General features: G+C 46.5%; 1 protein-coding gene across 1 annotated transcript in view; it reads left to right on the top strand.

The window, feature by feature from the left end:
- The window catches only part of LOC311134086 (ral GTPase-activating protein subunit beta-like), a 77,175-nt gene extending 63,015 nt beyond the window's left edge, over positions 1-14,160 (top strand). The window contains exons 22-30 of the mRNA XM_084167676.1: positions 4-63; positions 2,617-2,775; positions 3,651-3,825; positions 3,945-4,262; positions 4,771-4,946; positions 5,366-5,471; positions 6,799-6,877; positions 10,961-11,109; positions 11,290-14,160. Of these exons, the coding sequence (XP_084023802.1) occupies positions 4-63; positions 2,617-2,775; positions 3,651-3,825; positions 3,945-4,262; positions 4,771-4,946; positions 5,366-5,471; positions 6,799-6,877; positions 10,961-11,109; positions 11,290-11,483 (1,416 nt within the window). The 3' untranslated portion in view covers positions 11,484-14,160. The remainder of the gene's footprint in view (positions 1-3; positions 64-2,616; positions 2,776-3,650; positions 3,826-3,944; positions 4,263-4,770; positions 4,947-5,365; positions 5,472-6,798; positions 6,878-10,960; positions 11,110-11,289) is intronic.
- The last annotated feature ends 11,977 nt before the right edge of the window (positions 14,161-26,137 follow it).

The raw sequence follows: 26,137 nt of genomic DNA, 5'->3' as shown, positions 1-26,137 counted from the left end.
GAGTTCCAGACCGCCCGCCTTTTCCTGTCGCACTTTGGTTTCCTGTCACTGGAGGCACTCAAGGTACGGGGGGAAGATGAGGGGTAGGAAAGGAGAGGGAGGAGTGGAGGAAACCAAGGGAGGGGAGAGGTAGGAGTGGAGGGGAACAAGGCGAGGGAGGGGAGAGAGGAGGAGGAGAGGGGAACAAGGTGAGGGAGGGGAGAGGAGGAGGAGGAGGGAACAAGTTGAGGGAGGGGAGAGAGGAGGAGTGGAGGGGAACAAGGTGAGGGAGGGGAGAGAGGAGGAGTGGAGGGGAACAAGGTGAGGGAGGGAAGAGAGGAGGAGGAGAGGGGAACAAGGTGAGGGAGGGGAGAGAGGAGGAGGAGAGGGGAACAAGATGAGGGAGGGGAGAGGAGGAGGAGAGGAGAACAAGGCGAGGGAGGGGAGAGAGGAGGAGGAGAGGGGAACAAGGTGAGGGAGGGGAGAGAGGAGGAGGAGAGGGGAACAAGGTGAGGGAGGGGAGAGAGGAGGAGGAGAGGGGAACAAGGTGAGGGAGGGGAGAGAGGAGGAGGAGAGGGGAACAAGGTGAGGGAGGGGAGAGAGGAGGAGGAGAGGGGAACAAGGTGAGGGAGGGGAGAGGAGGAGGAGAGGGGAACAAGGTGAGGGAGGGGAGAGAGGAGGAGTGGAGGGGAACAAGGTGAGTGAGGGGAGAGAGGAGGAGGATAGGGGAACAAGGTGAGGGAGGGGAGAGAGGAGGAGTGGAGGGGAACAAGGTGAGGGAGAGGAGAGAGGAGGAGTGGAGGGGAACAAGGTGAGGGAGGGAAGAGGAGGAGGAGAGGGGAACAAGGTGAGGGAGGGAAGAGGAGGAGGAGAGGGGAACAAGGTGAGGGAGGGAAGAGGAGGAGGAGAGGGGAACAAGGTGAGAGAGGAGGAGTGGAGGGGAACGAGGTGAGGGAGGGGAGAGAGGAGGAGTGGAGGGCAACAAGGTGAGGGAGGGGAGAGAGGAGGAGGAGAGGGGAACAAGATGAGGGAGGGGAGAGAGGAGGAGTGGAGGGGAACAAGGTGAGGGAGGGGAGAGAGGAGGAGGAGAGGGGAACAAGGTGAGGGAGGGGAGAGAGGAGGAGTGGCGGGGAACAAGGTGAGGGAGGGGAGAGAGGAGGAGTGGAGGGGAACAAGGTGAGGGAGGGGAGAGAGGAGGAGGAGAGGGGAACAAGGTGAGGGAGAAGAGAGAGGAGGAGTGGAGGGGAACAAGGTGAGGGAGGGAAGAGGAGGAGGAGAGGGGAACAAGGTGAGGGAGGGGAGAGAGGAGGAGTGGAGGGGAGAGAGGAGGAGGAGAGGGGAACAAGGTGAGGGAGGGGAGAGAGGAGGAGTGGAGGGGAACAAGGTGAGGGGGAGGAGTGGAGGGGAACAAGGTGAGGGAGGGAAGAGGAGGAGGAGAGGGGCACAAGGTGAGGGAGGGGAGAGAGGAGGAGGAGAGGGGAACAAGTTGAGAGAGGAGGAGTGGAGGGGAACGAGGTGAGGGAGGGGAGAGAGGAGGAGTGGAGGGCAACAAGGTGAGGGAGGGGAGAGAGAAGGAGGAGAGGGGAACAAGATGAGAGAGGAGGAGTGGAGGGGAATAAGGTGAGGGAGGGGAGAGAGGAGGAGGAGAGGGGAACAAGGTGAGGGAGGGGAGAGAGGAGGAGTGGCGGGGAACAAGGTGAGGGAGGGGAGAGAGGAGGAGGAGAGGGGAACAAGATGAGGGAGGGGAGAGAGGAGGAGTGGAGGGGAATAAGGTGAGGGAGGGGAGAGAGGAGGAGGAGAGGGGAACAAGGTGAGGGAGGGGAGAGAGGAGGAGTGGCGGGGAACAAGGTGAGGGAGGGGAGAGAGGAGGAGGAGAGGGGAACAAGGTGAGGGAGGGGAGAGAGGAGGAGTGGAGGGGAACAAGGTGAGGGAGGGAAGAGGAGGAGGAGAGGGGAACAAGGTGAGGGAGGAGGAGTGGAGGGGAACGAGGTGAGGGAGGGGAGAGAGGAGGAGTGGAGGGCAACAAGGTGAGGGAGGGGAGAGAGAAGGAGGAGAGGGGAACAAGATGAGGGAGGGGAGAGAGGAGGAGTGGAGGGGAATAAGGTGAGGGAGGGGAGAGAGGAGGAGGAGAGGGGAACAAGGTGAGGGAGGGGAGAGAGGAGGAGTGGCGGGGAACAAGGTGAGGGAGGGGAGAGAGGAGGAGGAGAGGGGAACAAGGTGAGGGAGGGGAGAGAGGAGGAGTGGAGGGGAACAAGGTGAGAGAGGAGGAGAGGGAGGAGTGAAGGGGAACAAGGTGAGGGAGAGGAGAGAAGAAGAGGAAAGAATGGGTCTGTTTTGAAGGGATTGAAACAGACAAGGTCCTTGACATGCATGTAGTGGAACCCCTTGCTTTCACCTGTCCAATCCTGTTAGATCAGTGACTACTTCAAGGAAGGAAAGAAGCATGTTGAAAGTTTCAACAGGAAAGCATGCAATCAACCCATGGCAAGATGTATTCAGTTATTTGATGACATGGGTTATCACATGGGTTATCACATGGTAGCAAAATATAGTCAAACTAATACAGCAGTTAAACTGGCCCTTAAATTGGCAGATTAAACCAGCCAATCACATTTAACTTTGTTTCCTGCCCTCCAGGAGCCCGGCAACAGTCGCCTACCTCCCCACCTGATTGCACTGGACTCTGGGTTGCCGGGCTTCTTTGATGACATGAGCTACCTGGACCTGCTGCCCTGTCGGCCCTGTGACACAGTCTTCCTCTTCTACATGAAGGCTGGCCAGAAGAGCAGCCAGGAGGTGAAGGGTTAACAGGGTTAAAGGGGAGGGCATCAACAGGGTTAAAGGGGAGGGCATCAACTGGGTTAAAGGGGGGGGCATCAACTGGGTTAAAGGGGAGGGCATCAACTGGGTTAAAGGGGGGGGGCATCAACTGGGTTAAAGGGGGGGGCATCAACTGGGTTAAAGGGGAGGGCATCAACTGGGTTAAAGGGGAGGGCATCAACTGGGTTAAAGGGGGGGGGGGGGGGCATCAACTGGGTTAAGGGGGGGGGGCATCAACTGGGTTTAAGGGGAGGGCATCAACTGGGTTAAAGTGGGGGGGGGCATCAACTGGGTTAAAGTGGGGGGGGGCATCAACTGGGTTAAAGGGGGGGCATCAACTGGGTTAAAGTGGGGGGGCGGGCATCAACACGGTTAAAGGGGTGGGCATCAACACGGTTAAAGGAGAGGGAATCAACACGGTTAAAGGAGAGGAAATCAACACGTTAAAGGGGCGGCCATCAACTGGGTTAAATGGGAGGCCATCAACTGGGTTAAAGGGGAGGGCATCAACATTGAAACAGGAAGTTACTATCTGAATTTAGCACTAAAATTACAGAGTCTGAAGCAAAATGGTCCCTGATAAAATACCTGATATGGACTGGAGAATATTATCTGTTGGTTTTGCCAAGTGTGTAGACATATGAATATGTCAAGATGAGGGAAATGCTAATTTGTTTGCTGAGTTGGTTGTGAAAAATAATTTCTGTCTCAGAGAAGAATACGCTTTTCTTTAACAGTTAAAAATAGTTTTGGACGATGTAAAATAATTTACAGACATGGCTTGACCATTGATTTCTATTTTCACATCTCCTCAGTGATCTGTGTGTCTCCACCACTCTGTCCCATACCAGATCCTGAGGAACGTGGAGTCTAGCTCCAACGTGCAGCACCACTTCCTGGAGTTCCTGCTGTCGCTGGGCTGGCCCGTGGAGGTGGGGCAGCACCCGGGCTGGACGGGCAGTGTCTACACCAGCTGGTCCATCAACAACAACAACAGCAACAATAACAGAGACAGTAGCCCACCAGGTGGGAGGGAGGGAGACCCCATCCCCAAGGGCTTCTGTACTTTTTTCACATTATCGTACCGACCTGAATCTTGTTTTGTTTTTTTACAGCAGTAAGGAAGTTATTCTCTGTCCCCACAGATGACGTGGTCACCCTGGGAGACACGGGCGGGGGCGTGTTCAACGGAGAGAAGGGGGTGCTGTACTATGCAGACGCCTTGACCGAAATCGCCTTCGTCGTTCCCTCGCTCACAGAGTCCTCCGGTGGGCCTCATCCCTCTCTCCCATCTTCACTTCTTCTTACTTTTCTCCCACTCCTCATCCCTCTCTCCCATCCTCCGGTCTTATTTTCTCTACGTTCCTCATCTCTCTTTCAAGTCTTCACTTCTTATTTTCTCTCCTCAGCTCTTTTTCTGTGTTTGCCATCGATCCTAAAGCCGCTGTTCTCCGTTTCAAGTCGTCTGTAGAGGAAGGAAATCCCCACTGTGTGTCTTTATGGATTTCCCCTAATTTGTTCTACAAATCTTCTTTATTTTCTAGAGCATTGTAATTCTATTAGAGAGCCATTAAGCAGGGTGGTTTTCATTAGGTAGCCATTAAGCAGGGTGGTATTCATTAGGTAGCCATTAAGCAGGGTGGTCTTCATTAGGTAGCCATTAAGCAGGGGGGTATTCATTAGGTAGCCATTAAGCAGGGGGGTATTCATTAGGCACAAAACAAAAAGAACATACTAATACATGGAGGGACTACCTGAACCTGTCTAATAAGAAACGCTATGGAACCTGCATTATATAGGGCAAGGGTGCACATATTTCTTTTCGGACCGATTTGTTCGTCAAAAGCAATTTGCAGGCCAGAAAAAGGGCAGTTATTTGAAAACGTTTATGTCCATTATAATTTGTACATACTTTCTAACTAGTTGTAGATGTTGAAGAGTGGCCTGGAGTGGGGGCCGTTTAGGATGCAGACTGTGTTCCCACTTGTCTTTGTGTTGTTGTTTCTGTAGCAGAGTGGTCAGAGAACAGTTTCCCCACGGGAGACCCAGACTCTCAGATGGACCTGCTGCCCAGCCTGCTGAAACAGTCCAACCTCACACTGGACCTCTTCCCCAACCACTCAGACAATGTGGCCCCTGCGCAGAGGGTAAGACACACCGCAGACTATTGTAACACTTTAACATTATTAGCATTCTCTCCAGCACTATACCAGTGTCTATATGTGAACATATATGTAGGTTAAAAAGTGGTGAAGTGCTCCTGAAGTATGCTAGTATTATTTTCCTCAGACCGATTGACCTTATCAATGCCCACATCCCACCTAAACCCAAACCCTACCCCAGGGATGTTCAATTCATGTCTGGAGGGCCAAAGCACTTCTGGTTTTCACTGACTCAAGACTTACTTAGCTGTGTTTAGCGAACGGTGATCGCTACGCAAAGGTTAAAATACAACTGTGTTGAGGCCTTAAAGCTGGATTATGGAGTCATTTATCCTGTAGTCAGTTGAGCGTTTTTTCTTTGTTCTAGCTTGTTCACCTGATTTCCACTATTGTCTGTCCTTTAGAGTCCCACAGTGAAGTCTAAGAAGATGCCATCTGGCAGGACTATCCCTCCAATGGGGCCCGAGACCAAAGTACTGGTAGTCTGGGTGGAGCGCTACGACGATATTGGTAGGCTAACTTCCTGCTGCTTCACGCTGAAACTGGCCTCTTTTGGCTGCCATTTTGGTTATTTATGAAGTCTAGCGGAACTACACTCTTATCTAGTCATGAAATATTTGTACTATTGGTAGAAACAACGTATCAGATCTGTAGAATGTCTCATTCATTCCTTACAGACATTTTACTATCAGATGCAACTGTTAACGAGTAGTTAAATGTTTGTTATCCTGTATTTTTAGAGGCATGTCTTCATATTTCTGAAATGACTGACTTCAGTGCACCTTGATAGATTGTGTGCACCTAAAAGTTTGAACTGCGACGTACACTGCTCAAAAAAGATAAAGGCAACACTTAAACAACACAATGTAACTCCAAGTCAATCACATTTCTGTGAAATCAAACTGTCCACTTAGGAAGCAACACTGATTGACAATACATTTCACATGCTGTTGTGCAAATGGAATAGACAACAGGTGGAAATTATAGGCAATTAGCAAGACACCCCCAATAAAGGACTGGTTTTGCAGGTGGTGACCACAGACCACTTCTCAGTTCCTATGCTTCCTGGCTGATGTTTTGGTCACTTTTGAATGCTGGCGGTGCTTTCACTCTAGTGGTAGCATGAGACAGAGTCTACAACCCACACAAGTGGCTCAGGTAGTGCAGCTCATCCAGGATGGCACATCAATGCGAGCAGTGGCAAGAAGGTTTGCTGTGTCTGTCAGCGTAGTGTCCAGAGCATGGAGGCGCTACCAGGAGACAGGCCAGTACATCAGGAGACGTGGAGGAGGCCGTAGGAGGGCAACAACCCAGCAGCAGGACTGCTACCTCCGCCTTTGTGCAAGGAGGAGCAGGGGGAGCACTGCCAGAGCCCTGCAAAATGACCTCCAGCAGGCCACAAATGTGCATGTGTCTGCTCAAACGGTCAGAAACAGACTCCATGAGGGTGGTATGAGGGCCCGACGTCCACAGGTGGGGGTTGTGCTTACAGCCCAACACCGTGCAGGACGTTTGGCATTTGCCAGAGAACACCAAGATTGGCAAATTCGCCACTGGCGCCCTGTGCTCTTGTTTTAAGGACATTACATCAAAGTTGGATCAGCCTGTAGTGTGGTTTTCCACTTTAATTTTGAGGGTGACTCCAAATCCAGACCTCCATGGGTTGATACATTTGATTTCCATTGATAATTTTTGTGTGATTTTGTTGTCAGCACATTCAACTATGTAAAGAAAAAAGTATTTAATAAGATTATTTCATTCATTCAGATCTAGGATGTGTTATTTTAGTGTTCCCTTTATTTTTTTGAGCAGTGTATGTCGAATTCCTGTGTTGTAGATAACTTTCCCCTGGCCGACCTGCTGGTAGAGACGAGCACTGGAGTGGAGACCACAGCCAACAGTAGCACCTCCACAAGGTTACTGCACTGCAGGCTCCCATCCATCACTACTCAGCACTGACAGCCTGTCCCAAATCACTCCATATCCATCACTACTCAGCACTGACAGCCTGTCCCAAATCACTCCAGATCCATCACTACTCAGCACTGACAGCCTGTCCCAAATCACTCCATATCCATCACTACTCAGCACTGACAGCCTGTCCCAAATCACTCCATATCCATCACTACTCAGCACTGACAGCCTGTCCCAAATCACTCCATATCCATCACTACTCAGCACTGACAGCCTGTCCCAAATCACTCCATATCCATCACTACTCAGCACTGACAGCCTGTCCCAAATCACTCCAAATCCATCACTACTCAGCACTGACAGCCTGTCCCAAATCACTCCATATCCATCACTACTCAGCACTGACAGCCTGTCCCAAATCACTCCATATCCATCACTACTCAGCACTGACAGCCTGTCCCAAATCACTCCATATCCATCACTACTCAGCACTGACAGCCTGTCCCAAATCACTCCATATCCATCACTACTGATCACTGACAGCCTGTCCCAAATCACTCCATATCCATCACTACTCAGCACTGACAGCCTGTCCCAAATCACTCCATATCCATCACTACTCAGCACTGACAGCCTGTCCCAAATCACTCCATATCCATCACTACTCAGCACTGACAGCCCGTCCCAAATCACTCCCTATCCATCACTACTGATCACTGACAGCCCGTCCCAAATCACTCCCTAGCCATCACTACTCAGCACTGACAGCCCGTCCCTAATCACTCTCCATCTATCACTACTGATCACTGACAGCCCGTCCCAAATCACTCCATATCCATCACTACTGATCACTGACAGCCTGTCCCTAATCACTCTCTATCTATCACTACTGATCACTGACAGCCCGTCCCAAATCACTCCCTAGCCATCACTACTCAGCACTGACAGCCCGTCCCTAATCACTCTCCATCCATCACTACTGATCACTGACAGCCTGTCCCTAATCACTCTCCATCTATCACTACTGATCACTGACAGCCCGTCCCAAATCACTCCATATCCATCACTACTGATCACTGACAGCCTGTCCCTAATCACTCTCCATCTATCACTACTGATCACTGACAGCCCGTCCCTAATCACTCTCCATCTATCACTACTGATCACTGACAGCCCGTCCCAAATCACTCCCTAGCCATCACTACTCAGCACTGACAGCCTGTCCCAAATCACTCCAGATCCATCACTACTCAGCACTGACAGCCTGTCCCAAATCACTCCAGATCCATCACTACTCAGCACTGACAGCCTGTCCCAAATCACTCCATATCCATCACTACTCAGCACTGACAGCCTGTCCCAAATCACTCCATATCCATCACTACTCAGCACTGACAGCCTGTCCCAAATCACTCCATATCCATCACTACTCAGCACTGACAGCCTGTCCCAAATCACTCCATATCCATCACTACTCAGCACTGACAGCCTGTCCCAAATCACTCCATATCCATCACTACTCAGCACTGACAGCCTGTCCCAAATCACTCCAAATCCATCACTACTCAGCACTGACAGCCTGTCCCAAATCACTCCATATCCATCACTACTCAGCACTGACAGCCTGTCCCAAATCACTCCATATCCATCACTACTCAGCACTGACAGCCTGTCCCAAATCACTCCATATCCATCACTACTCAGCACTGACAGCCTGTCCCAAATCACTCCATATCCATCACTACTCAGCACTGACAGCCTGTCCCAAATCACTCCATATCCATCACTACTCAGCACTGACAGCCTGTCCCAAATCACTCCATATCCATCACTACTCAGCACTGACAGCCTGTCCCAAATCACTCCAAATCCATCACTACTCAGCACTGACAGCCTGTCCCAAATCACTCCATATCCATCACTACTCAGCACTGACAGCCTGTCCCAAATCACTCCATATCCATCACTACTCAGCACTGACAGCCTGTCCCAAATCACTCCATATCCATCACTACTGATCACTGACAGCCTGTCCCTAATCACTCTCTATCTATCACTACTGATCACTGACAGCCCGTCCCAAATCACTCCCTAGCCATCACTACTCAGCACTGACAGCCCGTCCCTAATCACTCTCCATCCATCACTACTGATCACTGACAGCCTGTCCCTAATCACTCTCCATCTATCACTACTGATCACTGACAGCCCGTCCCAAATCACTCCATATCCATCACTACTGATCACTGACAGCCTGTCCCTAATCACTCTCCATCTATCACTACTGATCACTGACAGCCCGTCCCTAATCACTCTCCATCTATCACTACTGATCACTGACAGCCCGTCCCAAATCACTCCCTAGCCATCACTACTCAGCACTGACAGCCCGTCCCTAATCACTCTCCATCTATCACTACTCAGCACTGACAGCCTGTCCCAAATCACTCCCTATCTATCAATACTAATAAATAATAAAACTTTAAATGGAGATTCTCCTCTAAGCATGCATTTTAGTCAAGGGGTCTGGGAAACTAGGCCTAAGGGTTCAATATAAATGTGTGCTTGAACCCTCAAAAGAGCAAGCACGGCGACAATGACAAGGAAAAACTCATAGAAAATAGTTCAATAGACCTATATAGGAGCCCTATCCTCTTCTGACTTACCTGATAGAAGCTCAGAGCGGACCACCACCAAGACCAGACAGTTGTCCTTTACTCCAGTCATATATAAATGGCTCACGTGAGTCCGCAGGATCAGTGTTTATTTATTTGGACAGTGAAGCTAAATTTTTATATTTGGCTCTGTACTCCAGCATTTTGGATTTGAGATCAAATGTTTTCTATAAAGCGACAGTACAGAATCTCACCTTTTATTCGAGGGTATTTTCATACATATCTGTTTTACCTTTTAGAAATGAAAGCACTTTATGTATGTAGTCCCCCCATGTGTCAAAAGTATTTGGACAAATCCACTTATATGTGTAATAAAGTAGTCAAAAGTTAAGTATTTGGTCCCATATTCCTAGCATGCAATGACTACATCAAGCTTGTGATTCTACAAACTTGTTGGATGCATTTGCCGTTTGTTTTGGTTGTGTTTCAGATTATGTTGTGCCCAAAGAGATCATACCCCCCAAAACATGCTAACCTCTCACCATTAACAATAACAGGGGAGGTTAGCATACATTTTTTTATGCCTCTAACCTTCCCACACATCATTATTCACGATTCATTCATAATTATCCATAATGTTCATTTAGCTGAGACAAAGCAGTGTAGGTCGGGGGACCCAGACACAGGGCAGGGACGAGGTCTTGCCAGGGCAGCATGTAGAACAGGATACAGGAGCAAGGCAATGCAATGTAGGGTTGAACCAGAGACGGTACAGGAACAAAGCCAAGCCAGCTGGATGGTGGCTGGCCAGAGACAGTACAGGAACAAAGCCAGGCCAGCTGGATGGTGTCTGGCCAGAGACAGTACAGGAACAAAGCCAGGCCAGCTGGATGGTGTCTGGCCAGAGACAGTACAGGAACAAAGCCAGGCCAGCTGGATGGTGTCTGGCCAGAGACAGTACAGGAACAAAGCCAGGCCAGCTGGATGGTGTCTGGCCAGAGACAGTACAGGAACAAAGCCAGGCCAGCTGGATGGTGTCTGGCCAGAGACAGTACAGGAACAAGGCCAGCTGGATGGTGTCTGACCTCATAAAGCAGGATGGTAAGAGGTGCTCATAGTGCCTCTGCAGCGGAGACAGTCTCTCATATCTCCTCTGTTCTACTTCCACCTTTCTGCTCTCCCTCCTCTTCCTATCTGCCTCTCTCTGTCTCTCTGTGTGTGTCTCTCTCTCTCTCTATCTCTCTCTCTCTGTCTCTCTGTCTGTCTCTCTCTGTGTGCGCATGTGGTCCTCTGTAGCTCAGCTGGTAGAGCACGGCGCTTGTAACGCCAAGGTAGTGGGTTCGATCCCCGGGACCACCCATACACAAAAATGTATGCACGCATGACTGTAAGTCGCTTTGGATAAAAGCGTCTGCTAAATGGCATATTATTATTATTATTATTATGTCCAACCCTCTTTCCTCCTCTCAGGCCCACATCGTCAGGTCAGGACGTGCAGGTGATCTTCATCCACCCTCTGAGGACCGGCCTGTTCCGGATCCGCCTGCACGGGGCCCTGGGCAAGTTCAGCATGGTCGTCCCCCTGGTGGACGGCATGTTGGTCAGCAGAAGGTCACTAGGTGAGAGTATGGGGGGAGGGGTGAAAGGTGTGTGTGTGTGTTAGCCATCACGATGACTCGTGACGAGTAGCACTGTGTGTGTTTTCTTCACACATGCCAAATGTGTGAGTCACCGGGCCTAGCTCCACCACTTCTCTCTCCACATCAGTGCTGAGCCATTGGTCCTCTCTCTCCTCTCAGGGTTCCTGGTGAGACAGACGGTGATCAACGCGTGCCGGCGAAAGCGGCTGGAGAGTGACTCGTACAACCCGCCGCACGTGCGTCGGAAACAGAAGATCGCTGAGGTGGTGAACCGGTACCGCAACAAGCAGTTGGAGCCTGAGTTCTACACCGCCCTCTTCCAGGAGGTCGAAGAGAGCAGCCTCAACCCCTGAATCCACCCCCCGGTGAACTTTGACCTTTCACCTCGCTCCCGAGACTGAGAGACTGTCACAAATATTCTATATTTATAACAAATATTTTTCCTCTCTTTACTTTTGTTATGTATATTATCAGCACTTGGCCACGTTGCAATTCGACTTGAGGTCAACAATTTATTTTATTTCTATGCTGACTCACCGCAGCCACGGCACCTGAACATCTTCGTTTTTTCTATCTAGACTCCACAGGAGGCTGGTGGCACCTTAACTGGGGAGAACAGGCTCGTGGTAATGGCTGGAGCGGAACAGGTGGAATGGTATCAAATACATCAAACACATGGTTTCCAGGTGTTTGAATCCATTCCATTTGCTCTGTTCCAGCCATTATTGTGAGCCGTCCTCCCCTCAGCAGCCTCCACTGCTAAACTCACAGCAGCTTGTAGGACTCTTTGATGGGGTGTGGTTGTGGCTGTGGCACTCACCTCACCTGGCTGCGAGGCTTCAGGCTGTCAGCAGAGGGAATATACTAAAACGAGTGGCTTTAGACTTGTGACGTGGCAAAATTAAAAATGGCTTCCACTCTATGGCTGTTACTAGTTCCCACAGCCATCTCACTGTGGTTTTTCAAGTCCAATTCTTCTGTATGCTTTTCTATGAAACGCATTGGTCTGTCCATTTTACCATATCTAACGTCATGTTTTTTGTTTTGTTATGTTGGTCTGGAGCAAAAAAGAGTGGTCAAAACATCAGAAAAATTTACTTTTCATCTAAACAACTACATTTTTTTTTTTTTACAAAACTCAAATCTCACTTTAGTCAATGGTTATTTTTGACTTACGTAGTGATTTTGGTTTTCTCGTCCCACACTTGTGCCAATTAGCGAGAGTGTGTAAATATACTTTAACTTAAAATCTCAGGTAGATTGAGCCTTTTTATACTCATCGGCATCTGGGTTGTTCATAAGCTACGAAACAGGCTTACTAAACGAACTGAATGAAAAAGGGAGGGACTACCAGGACTTCCAATCAGTCCAATAAGAAACGCTTGTTTTTGTTTTCAGTTGTACAGTGTTTTGCTACGATGTGCCCTAATGAATGCGACCGTGGTCCATGTACTCAATGCACTCCCAACCAACTGACTTCAATTGAGGCATTATTCAGTTTTAAACTTGTGGCATTTCACATTCACTGGATCTGATGGTAGACTTCAGGAAACCACATTTTTCAGTATGGATTTAAAAATGAAAGCTATCACTAATTGGTTTGTTTCTTTCCATATCAAATAAAAAAGCTAAAAATATTTGTAAAAAAAATACATTTTCATTGGTGATATTAAGGGGGTGAGTTGCACTTGATTGTTTGATATTCACAGTTGGAAAAGTGATCATCTATGGTGATTTAAAAAATGATTTGTCATGAGCACTGTGTTTAACATCCCATTCCAGATGTGACATCACAGACCTGATACATACCGCCATGTTTTGTCCATAATATTGTAGTTTTATGTCCAGCCTAAAACCAAACTCAGAGCATTAAATCACTAGTGTGTAGCGGCAGAGGTTGTACTTTTCTTTTTTCCACCAATTAGTGTCTTTATTTGTGCTTGATTTTATTCCACACTACATAACAGCTCATGGCTATTAAGGGCTGAAACGCAGTAGTTTTATTTAGTCATTTTTGCAGTGATCTATTAAGGGTTGGATGGGTGCAATTGACCAACTGACGTACTGTTCACACCCCCTGTGTATGTTGCTGGATCTGTCTTAAACACTGATGATGTTATAAATCAGTTTTTGATCATATGGAAAATAATGCGGAACTATATTTTTTGCATGATATTTGCCGTGGTGATCCACCCGAGCCATTTAGAGTTTCTGGAACTAAGATTTCCTCTACTTTCGTTCCATAGATCGCTGATTTTGTGTCTCATTTTGGAATGATTTCCATTTTCTTGACTGTTAAGGAAAAGCTGAATCGTACTAAAGACTATTGAAACCTTACTGTATCTGGGGACGCTGAAGGCTCAGTTGAGTTATTTGTATTTGTCCAGAATAATATTACTGTCATTTGAGGTTACTTGCTTATTGGCAATTGACAAGTCCTGTGTTTTTGAGAATTAAGAGGATTTTTTTCTATTTCTTTTTTATGTAGTAAAATGTTAGTCTGGTCCCAGATCTGTTTGTGCTGTATAGCCAACTCCTAGGGTGTTAGCAACTTCAAGCGTTTATGCTTTCCAGCACAACCAGATCTGCGACCAGACGAGTAAAATGTCACTTCAGGCATGACTTTTGCTGTCAATTTACTAGTGTCAACTCTTTTGAATATGGAATGTCCAACCTATTGCTGATTCAAACGGCCTCAACGAATTTAAATTCTCAAATTACTCGATACTCTAGCCCGCCATTGTGCTCTGCAAATATTCTACAATCTCGGTGGTGCAACATGAACTGAACTAGATTTTTTATCTCGTTCCTCGTAAACGACTAATTTATTCTGTAAATGTTGAAGGTATCAACTTGTATGAAGTTGGAAGATGAGGGCGTGAAGTACATTTCAGTCGTCTGTCCCTCCTCCGTTAGGTAAGGCACAAAATCTGCTTGTTTGTATTGGTCTTATTATATGCGTGTCGAAAACAAACTCATTGGATATTGAATGTAACACAGTGTAACGAATAAAGATTTTGATTAACTTCTTGTCATGTTTACGCCGTGTGGTTCTCTTCTTACACAATTAGGTGCAGTTAAAATTGTCAGTTTCTGACACTTTTTATGTATGTAAAAAATAATTATAATCGGAACTTTTGATGAGTTGAAACACGGACAATGATGAATGCATATGTGTTGTTGTTTTTATCGCACTGCTTTGCTTTATCTTGGCCAGGTCGCAGTTGTAAATGAGAACTTGTTCTCAACTGGCTTACCTGGTTAAATAAAGGTTAAATAAATAAAAATATGATTTAATATGTCTCGGTGTGGCCTCATTCTGAAAGTGGACCGATCATCCTTAAACAAATGTTTCACCTTTCCAAGACTAATTATTGTGTTTGACCTGAACTGACACCATGACTGGTAGTCAACACCCACAAAAATAGAATTACAGTAGAATTATAGTAATTATATTTTACACATTAATGGTGCTCTAACTTTATTTTCTCATATCAGCAGGCCAATAAAAGTGTATGGGCCAGATGGAATTGATGCATCCATCAGTTTCTATTGGACACATCCCATTTCAAATATTGATTGGAATTGTAAACCAGTGTGCAAAGACTACCGCCCTATCGGAGTAGGGCGGGGTTGCCCCTGGACACTGATCCTGGGTCAGTTTCTTTGCCAATGGTTAAGGTAGAGCAAGTGTTGCTAGAAGCTGATCCTAGATCTGTACCTAGGGGAAACATTACCTTGGAGTCCCATCTATCTGTGTGACTGGAGCACTTTGCGACATCTGCTGATGTAAAAAGGGCTTTATAGATACATTTGATTTTGATTTATGCGTGTATTCTAGGGTGACAAAAAGGTGTTTTCCATATAAAAAATAATCAATGTTATCGACCCAGAACATATCGGTTTTTCTGCCGGAATCACTGAATCACTGGACCTTTAACACCGGATCATCGCAACTAGTGAGCTGCAACCAAATGGATGTTGTTGTTGGCTAATCAGCCTTGAGCTAGCCTCGAGTCAGGCCCATCTCCCGGCTATCTACCTCTCTGTCAACCGGACGGGACTTCCTAGAGTCGACACGGAGCCCCGCCGATCCATCACGATTGGTCTGCCAACGTAATCGTCTGTGGTTTCAACAGGCTTCCCATTGCGACGACCACGAAGATCCACCTGCTAGCCCCGGCCCGCTAGCACACGCAAACAACAGCTGTGCTTCCTGCTAGCCTGTGCTGTAGCACCAATTCGAACTGCTCTCGGACTCACATATTGCTGTTCACTGGACCTTATGATCACTCAGCTGCACAGCTGATGCCTGCTGGACTGTTCCTTTACACGGTACCCTGTCCTGTTTATCTGTTTAGCCTCAGCCCAAACTCTCATCGCCATTACCAGTTGTTGTCTTAGCTCTCTCGAATAACACCTGTAATTGCTTTATGCCTCTCTCCCATGTCAATATGCCTTGCCTATTGCTGTTCCAGTTAGTTATTATTATACAATTTCATTGTAGAGCCCCAAGTCCCTCTCAAACTGCCTCAAATAGCTTCTTTGTTCCACTCCCCATACACGCGGAGACCGGCTCAATCGGTGCCTCCAGTGATGCTATCTCTTTCATTGTTACCCAACGCTTAGGTTTACCTCCACTGTACTCATATTCTTCCATATCCTTGTCTGTACATAATGCCCTGAATCTATTCTACAACGCCCGGAAATCTGCCCCCTTTATTCTCTGTACCCAACGCACTAGAAGACCAGTTCTTAAAGCCTTTAACCGTATCCTTATTCTACTCCTCCTCTGTTCCTCTGGTGATGTAGAGGTTAGCCCAGGCCCTGCAGCCCCCAGTATCACTCCTACTCCCAAGGAGCTATCATTTGTTGACTTCTGTAACCGTAAAAGCATTGTTTTTTTGCATGTTAACATCAGAAGCCTCCTCCCTAAGTTTGAGTTATTCACTGCGTTAGCACACTCCGCCAACCCTGATGTTCTAGCAGTGTCTGAATCCTGGCTTAGGAAGGCCACCAAAAACTCTGACTTTTCCATCCCCAACTACAAAATGTTCCGTCTAGATAGAACTGCCAAAGGGGGCGGAGTTGCAATCTACTGTAGAGAGAGCCTGCAGAGCTCTATCATACTATCCAGGTCTGTGCCCAAACAGTTTGAGCTCCTACTTCTAAAAATCCAACTTTCCAGAAATAAGTATCTCACTGTTGCCGCTTGCTACAGACCCCCCTCAGCCCCCAGCTGTGCCCTGAACACCATATGGGAATTGATTGCCCCCCATCAATCCTCAGAGTTCGTACTGCTTGGTGACCTAAACTGGGATATGTGTAACACCCCGGCCATCCTACAATCCAAACTAGATGCCCTCAATCTCACACAAATTATCAAGGAACCTACCAGGTACAACCCTAAATCCGTAAACATGGGCACCCTTATAGATATCATCCTGACTAACTTACCCTCTAAATACACCTCCGCTGTCTTCAACCAGGATCTCAGCGATCACTGCCTTATTGCCTGCGTCCGTAACGGGTCCGCGGTCAAACGACCACCCCTCATCACTGTCAAACGCTCCCTAAAACACTTTAGCGAGCAGGCCTTCCTAATTGACCTGGCCCAGGTATCCTGGATGGATATCGATCTCATTCCGTCAGTAGAGAATGCCTGGTTGCTCTTTAAAAGTACTTTCCTCTCAATCTTAAATAAGCATGCCCCATTCCAAAAATTCTGAACTAAGAACAGATATAGCCTCTGGTTCTCCTCAGACTTGACTGCCCTTGACCAGCACAAAAACATCATGTGGCGTACTGCATTAGCATCGAATAGCCCCCGCGATAGGCAACTTTTCAGGGAAGTTAGGAACCAATATACACAAGCAGTTAGGAAAGCAAAGGCAATTTGCATCCTGTAACAGTAACTCCAAAAAGTTGGAGAATAAGAGCACCTCCTCCCAGCTGCCCACTGCACTGAGTCTAGGAAACACTATCACCACCGATAAATCTACAATAATCGAGAATTTCAACAAGCATTTTGCTACGGCTGGCCATGCTTTCCACCTGGCTACCACTATCCCGGTAACCAGCTCTGCACCCTCCGCTGCAACTTGCCCATGCCCCCCCCCCCCCCCCCCCCGCTTCTCCTTCACAGAAATTCAGACAGCTGATGTTCTGAAAGAGCTGCAAAATCTGGACCCCTACAAATCATCTGGGCAACCCCTATTACTAGCCTGTTCAACCTCTCTTTCATAACGTCTGAGATCCCCAGAGATTGGAAAGCTGCCGCGGTCATCCCCCTCTTCAAAGGGGGTGACACTCTAGGTCCAAACTGTTACAGACCTACAGTGGGGGAAAAAAGTATTTAGTCAGCCACCAATTGTGCAAGTTCTCCCACTGAAAAAGATTAGAGAGGCCTGTAATTTTCATCATAGGTACACGTCAACTATGACAGACAAAATGAGAAAAAAAAAGAGTTCAATGTGTCAAATCGGAGGGCCTGTTGTCTGGACCTATGGCAGTCTGTATGGGGGTGCCACAGGTTTCAATTCTTGGGCCGACTCTTTTCTCTGTGTATATCAATGATGTCGCTCTTGCTGCTGGTGATTCTCAGATCCACCTCTATGTAGACGACACCATTTTGTATACATCTGGCCCTTCATTGGACACTGTGTTAACAAACCTCCAAACGAGCTTCAATGCCATACAACACTCCTTGCGTAGCCTCCAACTGCTCTTAAACACAAGTAAAACTAAATGCATGCTCTTCAATCGAACGCTGCTGGCACCCGCCCACCCGACTAGAATCACTACTCTCGACGGGTCTGACCTAGAGTATGTGGACAACTACAAATACCTAGGTGTCTGGTTAGACTGTAAACTCTCCTTCCAGACTCACATTAAGCATATCCAATCCAAAGTTAAATCTAGAATCGGCTTCCTATTTCGCAACAAAGCCTCCTTCACTCATGCTGCCAAACATGCCCTCGTAAAACTGACTATCCTACCGATCCTTAACTTCGGCGATGTCATTTACAAAATAGCCTCCAACACTCTACTCAGCAAATTGGATGTAGTCTATCACAGTGCCATCCGTTTTATCACCAAAGCCCCATATACTACCCACCACTGTGACCTGTACGCTCTTGTTGGCTGGTCCTCACTACATATTCGTCACCAAAACCACTGGCTCCAGGCCATCTATAAATCACTGCTAGGCAAATCCCTGCCTTATCTTAGCTCATTGGTCACCATAGAAACACCCACCCGTAGTATGCGCTCCAGCAGGTATATCTCACTGGTCATCCCCAAAGCCAACACCTCCTTTGGCCGCCATTCCTTCCAGTTCTCTGCTGCCAATGACTGGAACGAACTGCAAAAATCTCTGAAGCTGAAGACTCTTATCTCCCTCACTAAATTTAAGCATCAGTTGTCAGAGCACCTTACCGATCACTGCACCTGTACACAGCCCATCTGAAATTAGCCCACCCATCTATCTCATCCCCATATTGTTATTTATTTTGCTCATTTGCACCCCAGTATCTCTATTTGCACATCATCTCTTGCACATCTATCATTCCAGTGTTAGTACTAATTGTAATTATTTTGCATTATGGCCTATTTATTGCCTTACCTCCATAACTTGCTACATTTTCACACACTGTATATATATTTGCTGTTGTATTTTTGACTTTATGTTTTGTTTTACCCCATATATAACTCTGTGTTGTTGTTTTTATCGCACTGCTTTGCTTTATCTTGGCCAGGTCGCAGTTGAAAATGAGAACTTGTTCTCAACTGGCTTACCTGGTTAAACAAAGGGGAAATAAATAAAATAAAATAAAAAATGAAGACTCATAATGGTTAACACCATAACTGCAATGTATCTAAACAACACAACTAAAAACCACTACGTTGTCCTCCAAACAACGCACCCAAAGCATATCTTCCTCTTCTCTATGTTTGTTAAGTGGTCCCCGTGGCCTTCACACAGCCCTATGCAGCTCAAGAGTGTTAATTCACACTCACAGCAGCTCATAGCGCCTAAAATTGGTGTGACTAAACTGGTAACCTTCACATAACTACATTCAAATCAAATTTTATTTGTCACATACACGTGTTTAGCAGATGTTATTGTGGGTGTAGCAAAATGCTTGTGCTTCTAGCTCCGACAGTGCAGTAATATCTAACAAGTAATAACTAACAATTTCACAACATACAGTGGGGGAAAAAAGTATTTAGTCAGCCACCAATTGTGCAAGTTCTCCCACTTAAAAAGATGAGAGAGGCCTGTAATTTTCATCATAGGTACACGTCAACTATGACAGACAAAATGAGGAAAAAAAATCCAGAAAATCACATTGTAGGATTTTTAATGAATTTATTTGCAAATTATGGTGGAAAATAAGTATTTGGTCAATAACAAAAGTTTCTCAATACTTTGTTATATACCCTTTGTTGGCAATGACACAGGTCAAACGTTTTCTGTAAGTCTTCACAAGGTTTTCACACACTGTTGCTGGTATTTTGGCCCATTCCTCCATGCAGATCTCCTCTAGAGCAGTGATGTTTTGGGGCTGTCGCTGGGCAACACGGACTTTCAACTCCCTCCAAAGATTTTCTATAAGGTTGAGATCTGGAGACTCCAGGACCTTGAAATGCTTCTTACGAAGCCACTCCTTCGTTGCCCGGGCGGTGTGTTTGGGATCATTGTCATGCTGAAAGACCCAGCCACGTTTCATCTTCAATGCCCTTGCTGATGGAAGGAGGTTTTCACTCAAAATCTCACGATACATGGCCCCATTCATTCTTTCCTTTACACGGATCAGTCGTCCTGGTCCCTTTGCAGAAAAACAGCCCCAAAGTATAATGTTTTCACTCCCATGCTTCACAGTAGGTATGGTGTTCTTTGGATGCAACTCAGCATTCTTTGTCCTCCAAACACGACGAGTTGAGTTTTTACCAAAAAGTTATATTTTGGTTTCATCTGACCATATGACATTCTCCCAATCCTCTTCTGGATGCACTCTAGCAAACTTCAGACGGGCCTGGACATGTACTGGCTTAAGCAGGGGGACACGTCTATCACTGCAGGATTTGAGTCCCTGGCGGCGTAGTGTGTTACTGATGGTAGGCTTTGTTACTTTGGTCCCAGCTCTCTGCAGGTCATTCACTAGGTCCCCCCGTGTGGGTCTGGGATTTTTGCTCACCGTTCTTGTGATCATTTTGACCCCACGGAGTGAGATCTTGCGTGAAGCCCCAGATCGAGGGAGATTATCAGTGGTCTTGTATGTCTTCCATTTCCTAATAATTGCTCCCACTGTTGATTTCTTCAAACCAAGCTGCTTACCTATTGCAGATTCAGTCTTCCCAGCCTGGTGCAGGTCTACAATTTTGTTTCTGGTGTCCTTTGACAGCTCTTTGGTCTTGGCCATAGTGGAGTTTGGAGTGTGACTGTTTGAGGTTGTGGACAGGTGTCTTTTATACTGATAACAAGTTCAAACAGGTGCCATTAATACAGGTAACGAGTGGAGGACAGAGGAGCCTCTTAAAGAAGAAGTTACAGGTCTGTGAGAGCCAGAAATCTTGCTTGTTTGTAGGTGACCAAATACTTATTTTCCACCATAATTTGCAAATAAATTCATTAAAAATCCTACAATGTGATTTTCTGGATTTTTTTCCCTCCATTTGTCTGTCATAGTTGACGTGTACCTATGATGAAAATTACAGGCCTCTCTCATCTTTTTAAGTGGGAGAACTTGCACAATTGGTGGCTGACTAAATACTTTTTTTCCCCACTGTATACCCAATACACACAAATCTAAGTAAGGAATGGAATTTAAGAATATATACATATATGGACAAGCAATGACAGAGCGGCATGGACTAAGATACAGTAGAATATTATAGAATACAGTATATACATATGAGATGAGTAGTGCAAGATATGTAAACAGTATGAAAGTGACTAGTGTTCCATTTCTTAAAGTGGCCAGTGATTTCAATAGGCAGCAGCAGCCTCTAATGTGCTAGTGATGGCTATTTAACAGTCTGATGGCCTTGAGATAGAAGCTGTTTTTCATTCTCTCTGTCCCAGCTTTGATGCACCTGTACTGACCTCGCCTTCTGGATGATAGCGGGGTGAACAGGCAGTAGCTTGGGGGGTTGATGTCCTTGATTATCTTTTTGGCCTTCCTGTGACATCGGGTGCCGTAGGTGTACTGGAGGGCGGGTAGTTTGCCCCCGGTAATGCGTTCAGCAGACTGCACCACCCTCTGGAGAGCCCTGTGGTTGCGGCCGGTGCAGTTGCCATACCAGGCGATGGTACAGCCCGACAGGATGCTCTCAATTGTGCACCTGTAAAAGTTTGTGAGGGTTTTAGTTGCCAAGCCAAATTTCTTCAGCCTCCTGAGGTTGAAGAGGGTCTGTTGCGCCTTCTTCACCACACTGTCTGCGTGGGTGGACCATTTCAGTTTGTCAGTGATGTGTACGCCAAGGAACTTGAAGCTTTCCACCTTCTCCACTGCGGTCACGTCGATGCTGTTTCCTGAAGTCCACGATCATCCACGTTTATCTACTGAACCCGAAGAGGCTCTCAATAAATGCCATTTTCAGTACTGTACTAATGTTTGCAGTTCTTCAGAGAACCCCCCCCCCCTCCCGCCTACTTTTCAGGATCAATTTAGGTATTGAACAAAACCACCTGAAGACTTGACTATTCAAGTCTTTACCTCCAAATCCAGATTGAAATCCAAATACAGGATCAATGTGGGTTAAGCACTATCAACCAGGGTCACTGTGTGTGTGTGTGTGTGTGTGTGTGTGTGGCAGGTGTGCGGCATGCGTACAAATGTGTATGTGTGTGTGTTAGGCTACATGTGTGAAACTGCTGGATTAGGAATGGCAAGGTCTCACAAAAAAATTGGTTGGGTAAGATAGTCAGGACTTGTGGGAAAATCATGGGGCAGCAACAGCAAGAGCTGTCCTCTCTCCACCTGGGCAGAGCTCTCCAGAAGGCCAACTCTCCACCTGGGCAGAGCTCTCCAGAAGGCCAACTCTCCACCTGGGCAGAGCTCTCCAGAAGGCCAACTCTCCACCTGGGCAGAGCTCTCCAGAAGGCCAACTCTCCACCTGGGCAGAGCTCTCCAGAAGGCCAACTCTCCACCTGGGCAGAGCTCTCCAGAAGGCCCATCCCCTCTGGCTGCACGTACAAACAACCTAAAGCCCCTCCCCCAAATGTTGGAATAATTTCACTTTAGTAGTTGCATTTTAACATGTACTAGCCCATTTTTACATTTTTTATTTGAAATTGCACTTATCCAGCGTACTTGCTTGTAAATATCCTTTGCTATTTGTTTTTTTTTATATGTGATTTCGTTTGTATGTTTTATGACTGCTGCAAAATGAATTGCCTCTTTGAGGACATTACAGTTTTCTGAATCTGTACACCCATCTAGCCAAAGGGACATGCAGGCCAAGCTGCTAAGTTATGGTCTGTCTCCTGGGCATTAGTTTATCGTAATTTACGTTCCTCCTCCACCCTCCTACCCCCCACTCCTGCTGAATGTGCACCCCCCTCACCCCTCCACGACCCCCCATTCTTCCTGACCCAGTTGGCCTTGGTGGCTCGATGCAGCCCCACAACACCTGGCAACCGCAGCAGTGTTGGTGGGGGAGGGTTAAGCATCTTGGGAAGGCCTGGGTCAGTTCCATGCCACACCATCTTGGCCCTCCGAAGCACCGCTGCAGCCCCTTATGCTGCACTTTACCCCCGAATCACACCTTTTCTTCTCAATGTCAACGAGTACAGGGTGTTTTGGCAGATTATTTCATTAGGAAGGGGGGCAAGGGGTGAGAAAATGCCCTCTGGAGTTTCATGGGCACGGCCGACAAGTTGTGGTATGCTAGGGTCCCTGGGACCTCAGGGTTGATCAAAAACAGGACAGAGGGAGATGGCGCTGTACATCGTTTCTGTCATACGTTATAATGCATTATTACACCTTATAATCAGTATTAGCCTTTATAATATCTTATTATAATGTTAATAATATGATACAGTTTTCTATGCACCTATTCCTTAATTGAAGGGATTATAATGAGATGATAATAAAATGGCATAGGTGTTTATGACAAGTTTCACAATGCATTCGACTGCATTATACCTGCCTACTGTGTGTTAAAGGGGCCTACTGTACATTAAAGCGGCCTACTGTGTGTTAAAGGGGCCTACTGTGTGTTAAAGGGGCCTACTGTGTGTTAAAGGGGCCTACTGTACGTTAAAGGGGCCTACTGTGTGTTAAAGAGGCCTACTGTGTGTTAAAGGGGCCTACTGTGTGTTAAAGGGGCCTACTGTGTGTTAAAGGGGCCTACTGTGTGTTAAAGGGGCCTACTGTGTGTTAAAGGGGCCTACTGTACGTTAAAGGGGCCTACTGTGTGTTAAAGGGGCCTACTGTACGTTAAAGGGGCCTACTGTGTGTTAAAGGGGCCTACTGTGTGTTAAAGGGACCTACTGTGTGTTAAAGGGGCCTACTGTACGTTAAAGGGGCCTACTGTGTGTTAAAGGGGCCTACTGTGTGTTAAAGGGGCCTACTGTGTGTTAAAGGGACCTACTGTGTGTTAAAGGGGCCTACTGTACGTTAAAGGGGCACCTTTATCTCCTTTTTTTGTACCCGTATTGTTAATTAAGGCACAGCTTCTATGCTTCTAACTCTCTTTTTTTCTTTACATCTCCGTTTAATTCAATTAGAAAAACAGAAGTTCAATGGATTTCATGCTGCCCAATAATCTCTCTGACCCTGTGACGAAGGTCCACTCTGATATTTTAGTTATTTGCCTATCTGAATTAATTACTGTAATATATGCTCCCCGTTATGTTCATTATAGCAATTCAATTATTGAACCATTGCTAGAATATTACAATATCTAACAATGTTCTATTAAATATTGCAGTGTGAACATAATACTTTGATACTCAGCTCCTGCTCAAAACAAAGCCATTTAATGTTTATGTTCAAACATTTCTCATGAATGTATTATAGCTTGACACATGACACACACACACGCACACACATACATCACATGCATTCCATTCCAGTGTGAGAATGCCTTAGTTTTTTTACTGTGTAAACAGCCTGTCTATTTCACTCCTTTATAAGCAGGTGCACTCAGGCTATGTTCCCGTGGAGCAGACTGGTGTACTGGCAAAAGGATTCTGGGCAGGCAGGCAGAAAGGCCAGAGGCACCAGTCAGAGCCGGCCTGCCACTGAAACCAGAGTATTCAAGCTAAACAGTGGTGTTAACCTTGTTTCTTATGAAGAGTTACTGTATCTGGACATTATTTCATAAGGCCCCTATTTAATCAAACCATTTGAAACCCAGCTACAATAAATCATTTACGGTACTGTAACTGGGTTTCAGAGAGAAGTCAAAAACAATATCCCTCTTGAGCTGCAACAATTGTTTCGATCCATGTCGCCTACTTAACAAAATAATGCTTATTTTGTGAAATAAAGCTGCATGAATTAAAACTCGTCTTCCTACTGCACAATATCATAGAAAATCATGGAAGGAACCCTGAAACCAAGCTATCTTTATAATAATATGAGACTACCTTTTTCACTCAATATAATGTTTATCACAGATAAATGATGCATTTATATTCGTCTACTTGAACTGTTCTGAATGTTTGACATAGAGACATATACAGTACGTCTATTCAGAAATGTCGTTATACGTCCACATATAAATGATTGAGCAATTTTTACGAGACCTGTCCGAGCTCCAAGGTCAAATCTAGTTTACTATCATTATCTGAAGACATAGTTTCCATGGTTACCATCCCCAACCAGCTTATGTATCCAATCTAAAAAAAAAAATCTATAAAATCATCTTGACATTCATTCTCTAATGGCTCAGTAGGCTACATACCTGTGATCTGGTCAACTGGATAGTGAATCAGCACAACCAACGTTCTCTTACAAAAAAGACTAAAGTATACAGATGTGGGATCTTATTTGAGCCAGTTTGCTACAGTAGGAAAATAATCCTGCAGCAAAAAGAAATTTGAATTATTGAATTACGTGGATTATAAATGGACATTTTTGTAGGGGTTGATACATTTTTCATAAGGGAAAATCAAGTCTGAAATGTCAAAGTGGAAATTACAAACTTCAATAGCCTTTTAAAACTGCAAATACACTACAAGGTAGCCTGGTGGGTAGGAGCATTGGGCCAGTAACCGAAAGGTTGCTGGATCGAATCCCCGAGCTGACAAGGCCTCTGAGCAAGGCAGTTAACCCACTGTTTCCCGGGCGTGGATGTCGATTAAGGCAGCCTCCCGCACCTCTCTGATTCAGAGGGGTTGGGTTAAATGCAGAAGACACATTTCAGTTGAATGCTTTCAGTTGTCCTAAATCTGTACAAGCAGACACTACAGTGTGTGATTTACTAACTCTGGCTGGTATATATTTTTATTTTTTTGGGTCATTTAGCAGACACTCTTATCCAGAGCAACTTACAGTTAGTGCATACATTATTTTTTAAGACTGGCCCCCCATGGGAATCGAACCCACAACCCTGGCGTTGCAAACACCATGCTCTACCAACTGAGCTACATCCCTGCCGGCCATTCCCTCCCCTACCCTGGACGACGCTGAGCCAATTGTGCACCGCCCCATGGGTCTCCTGGTCGCGGCCAGCTATGACAGAGCCTGGATTCGAACCAGGATCTCTAGTGGCACAGCCTTAGACCACTGCGCCACTCGGGAGACTGGTATTGTCAGTCGTGTTAGAAAGGCAGTCTGTGGAAAGCAGATAGTGATTCTATAGACTCTGTATTGACAAGATGGACACCACAGTGTGGGTGAGGTGGGGTGAAGTGTCTATAAGATGGATACCGCTGCTTTGCTTCACCTCACCACTCTGGCCATCAGGGACAAGAGGCACAGAGAGGAAGAAGGCTTATTGTTCCGCTGGGTTGGTTGTCATGGAAATGCTGCCTTACCAGATAAAAACCAAA

The sequence above is a fragment of the Coregonus lavaretus genome, assembly GCF_964263955.1.
Source record: "Coregonus lavaretus genome assembly, chromosome: 8".
Classification (NCBI taxonomy): Eukaryota; Metazoa; Chordata; class Actinopteri; order Salmoniformes; family Salmonidae; genus Coregonus; species Coregonus lavaretus.
The sequence above is the reverse complement of the archived record's forward strand: the minus strand, read 5'-3'. Positions and strand labels throughout refer to the sequence as shown.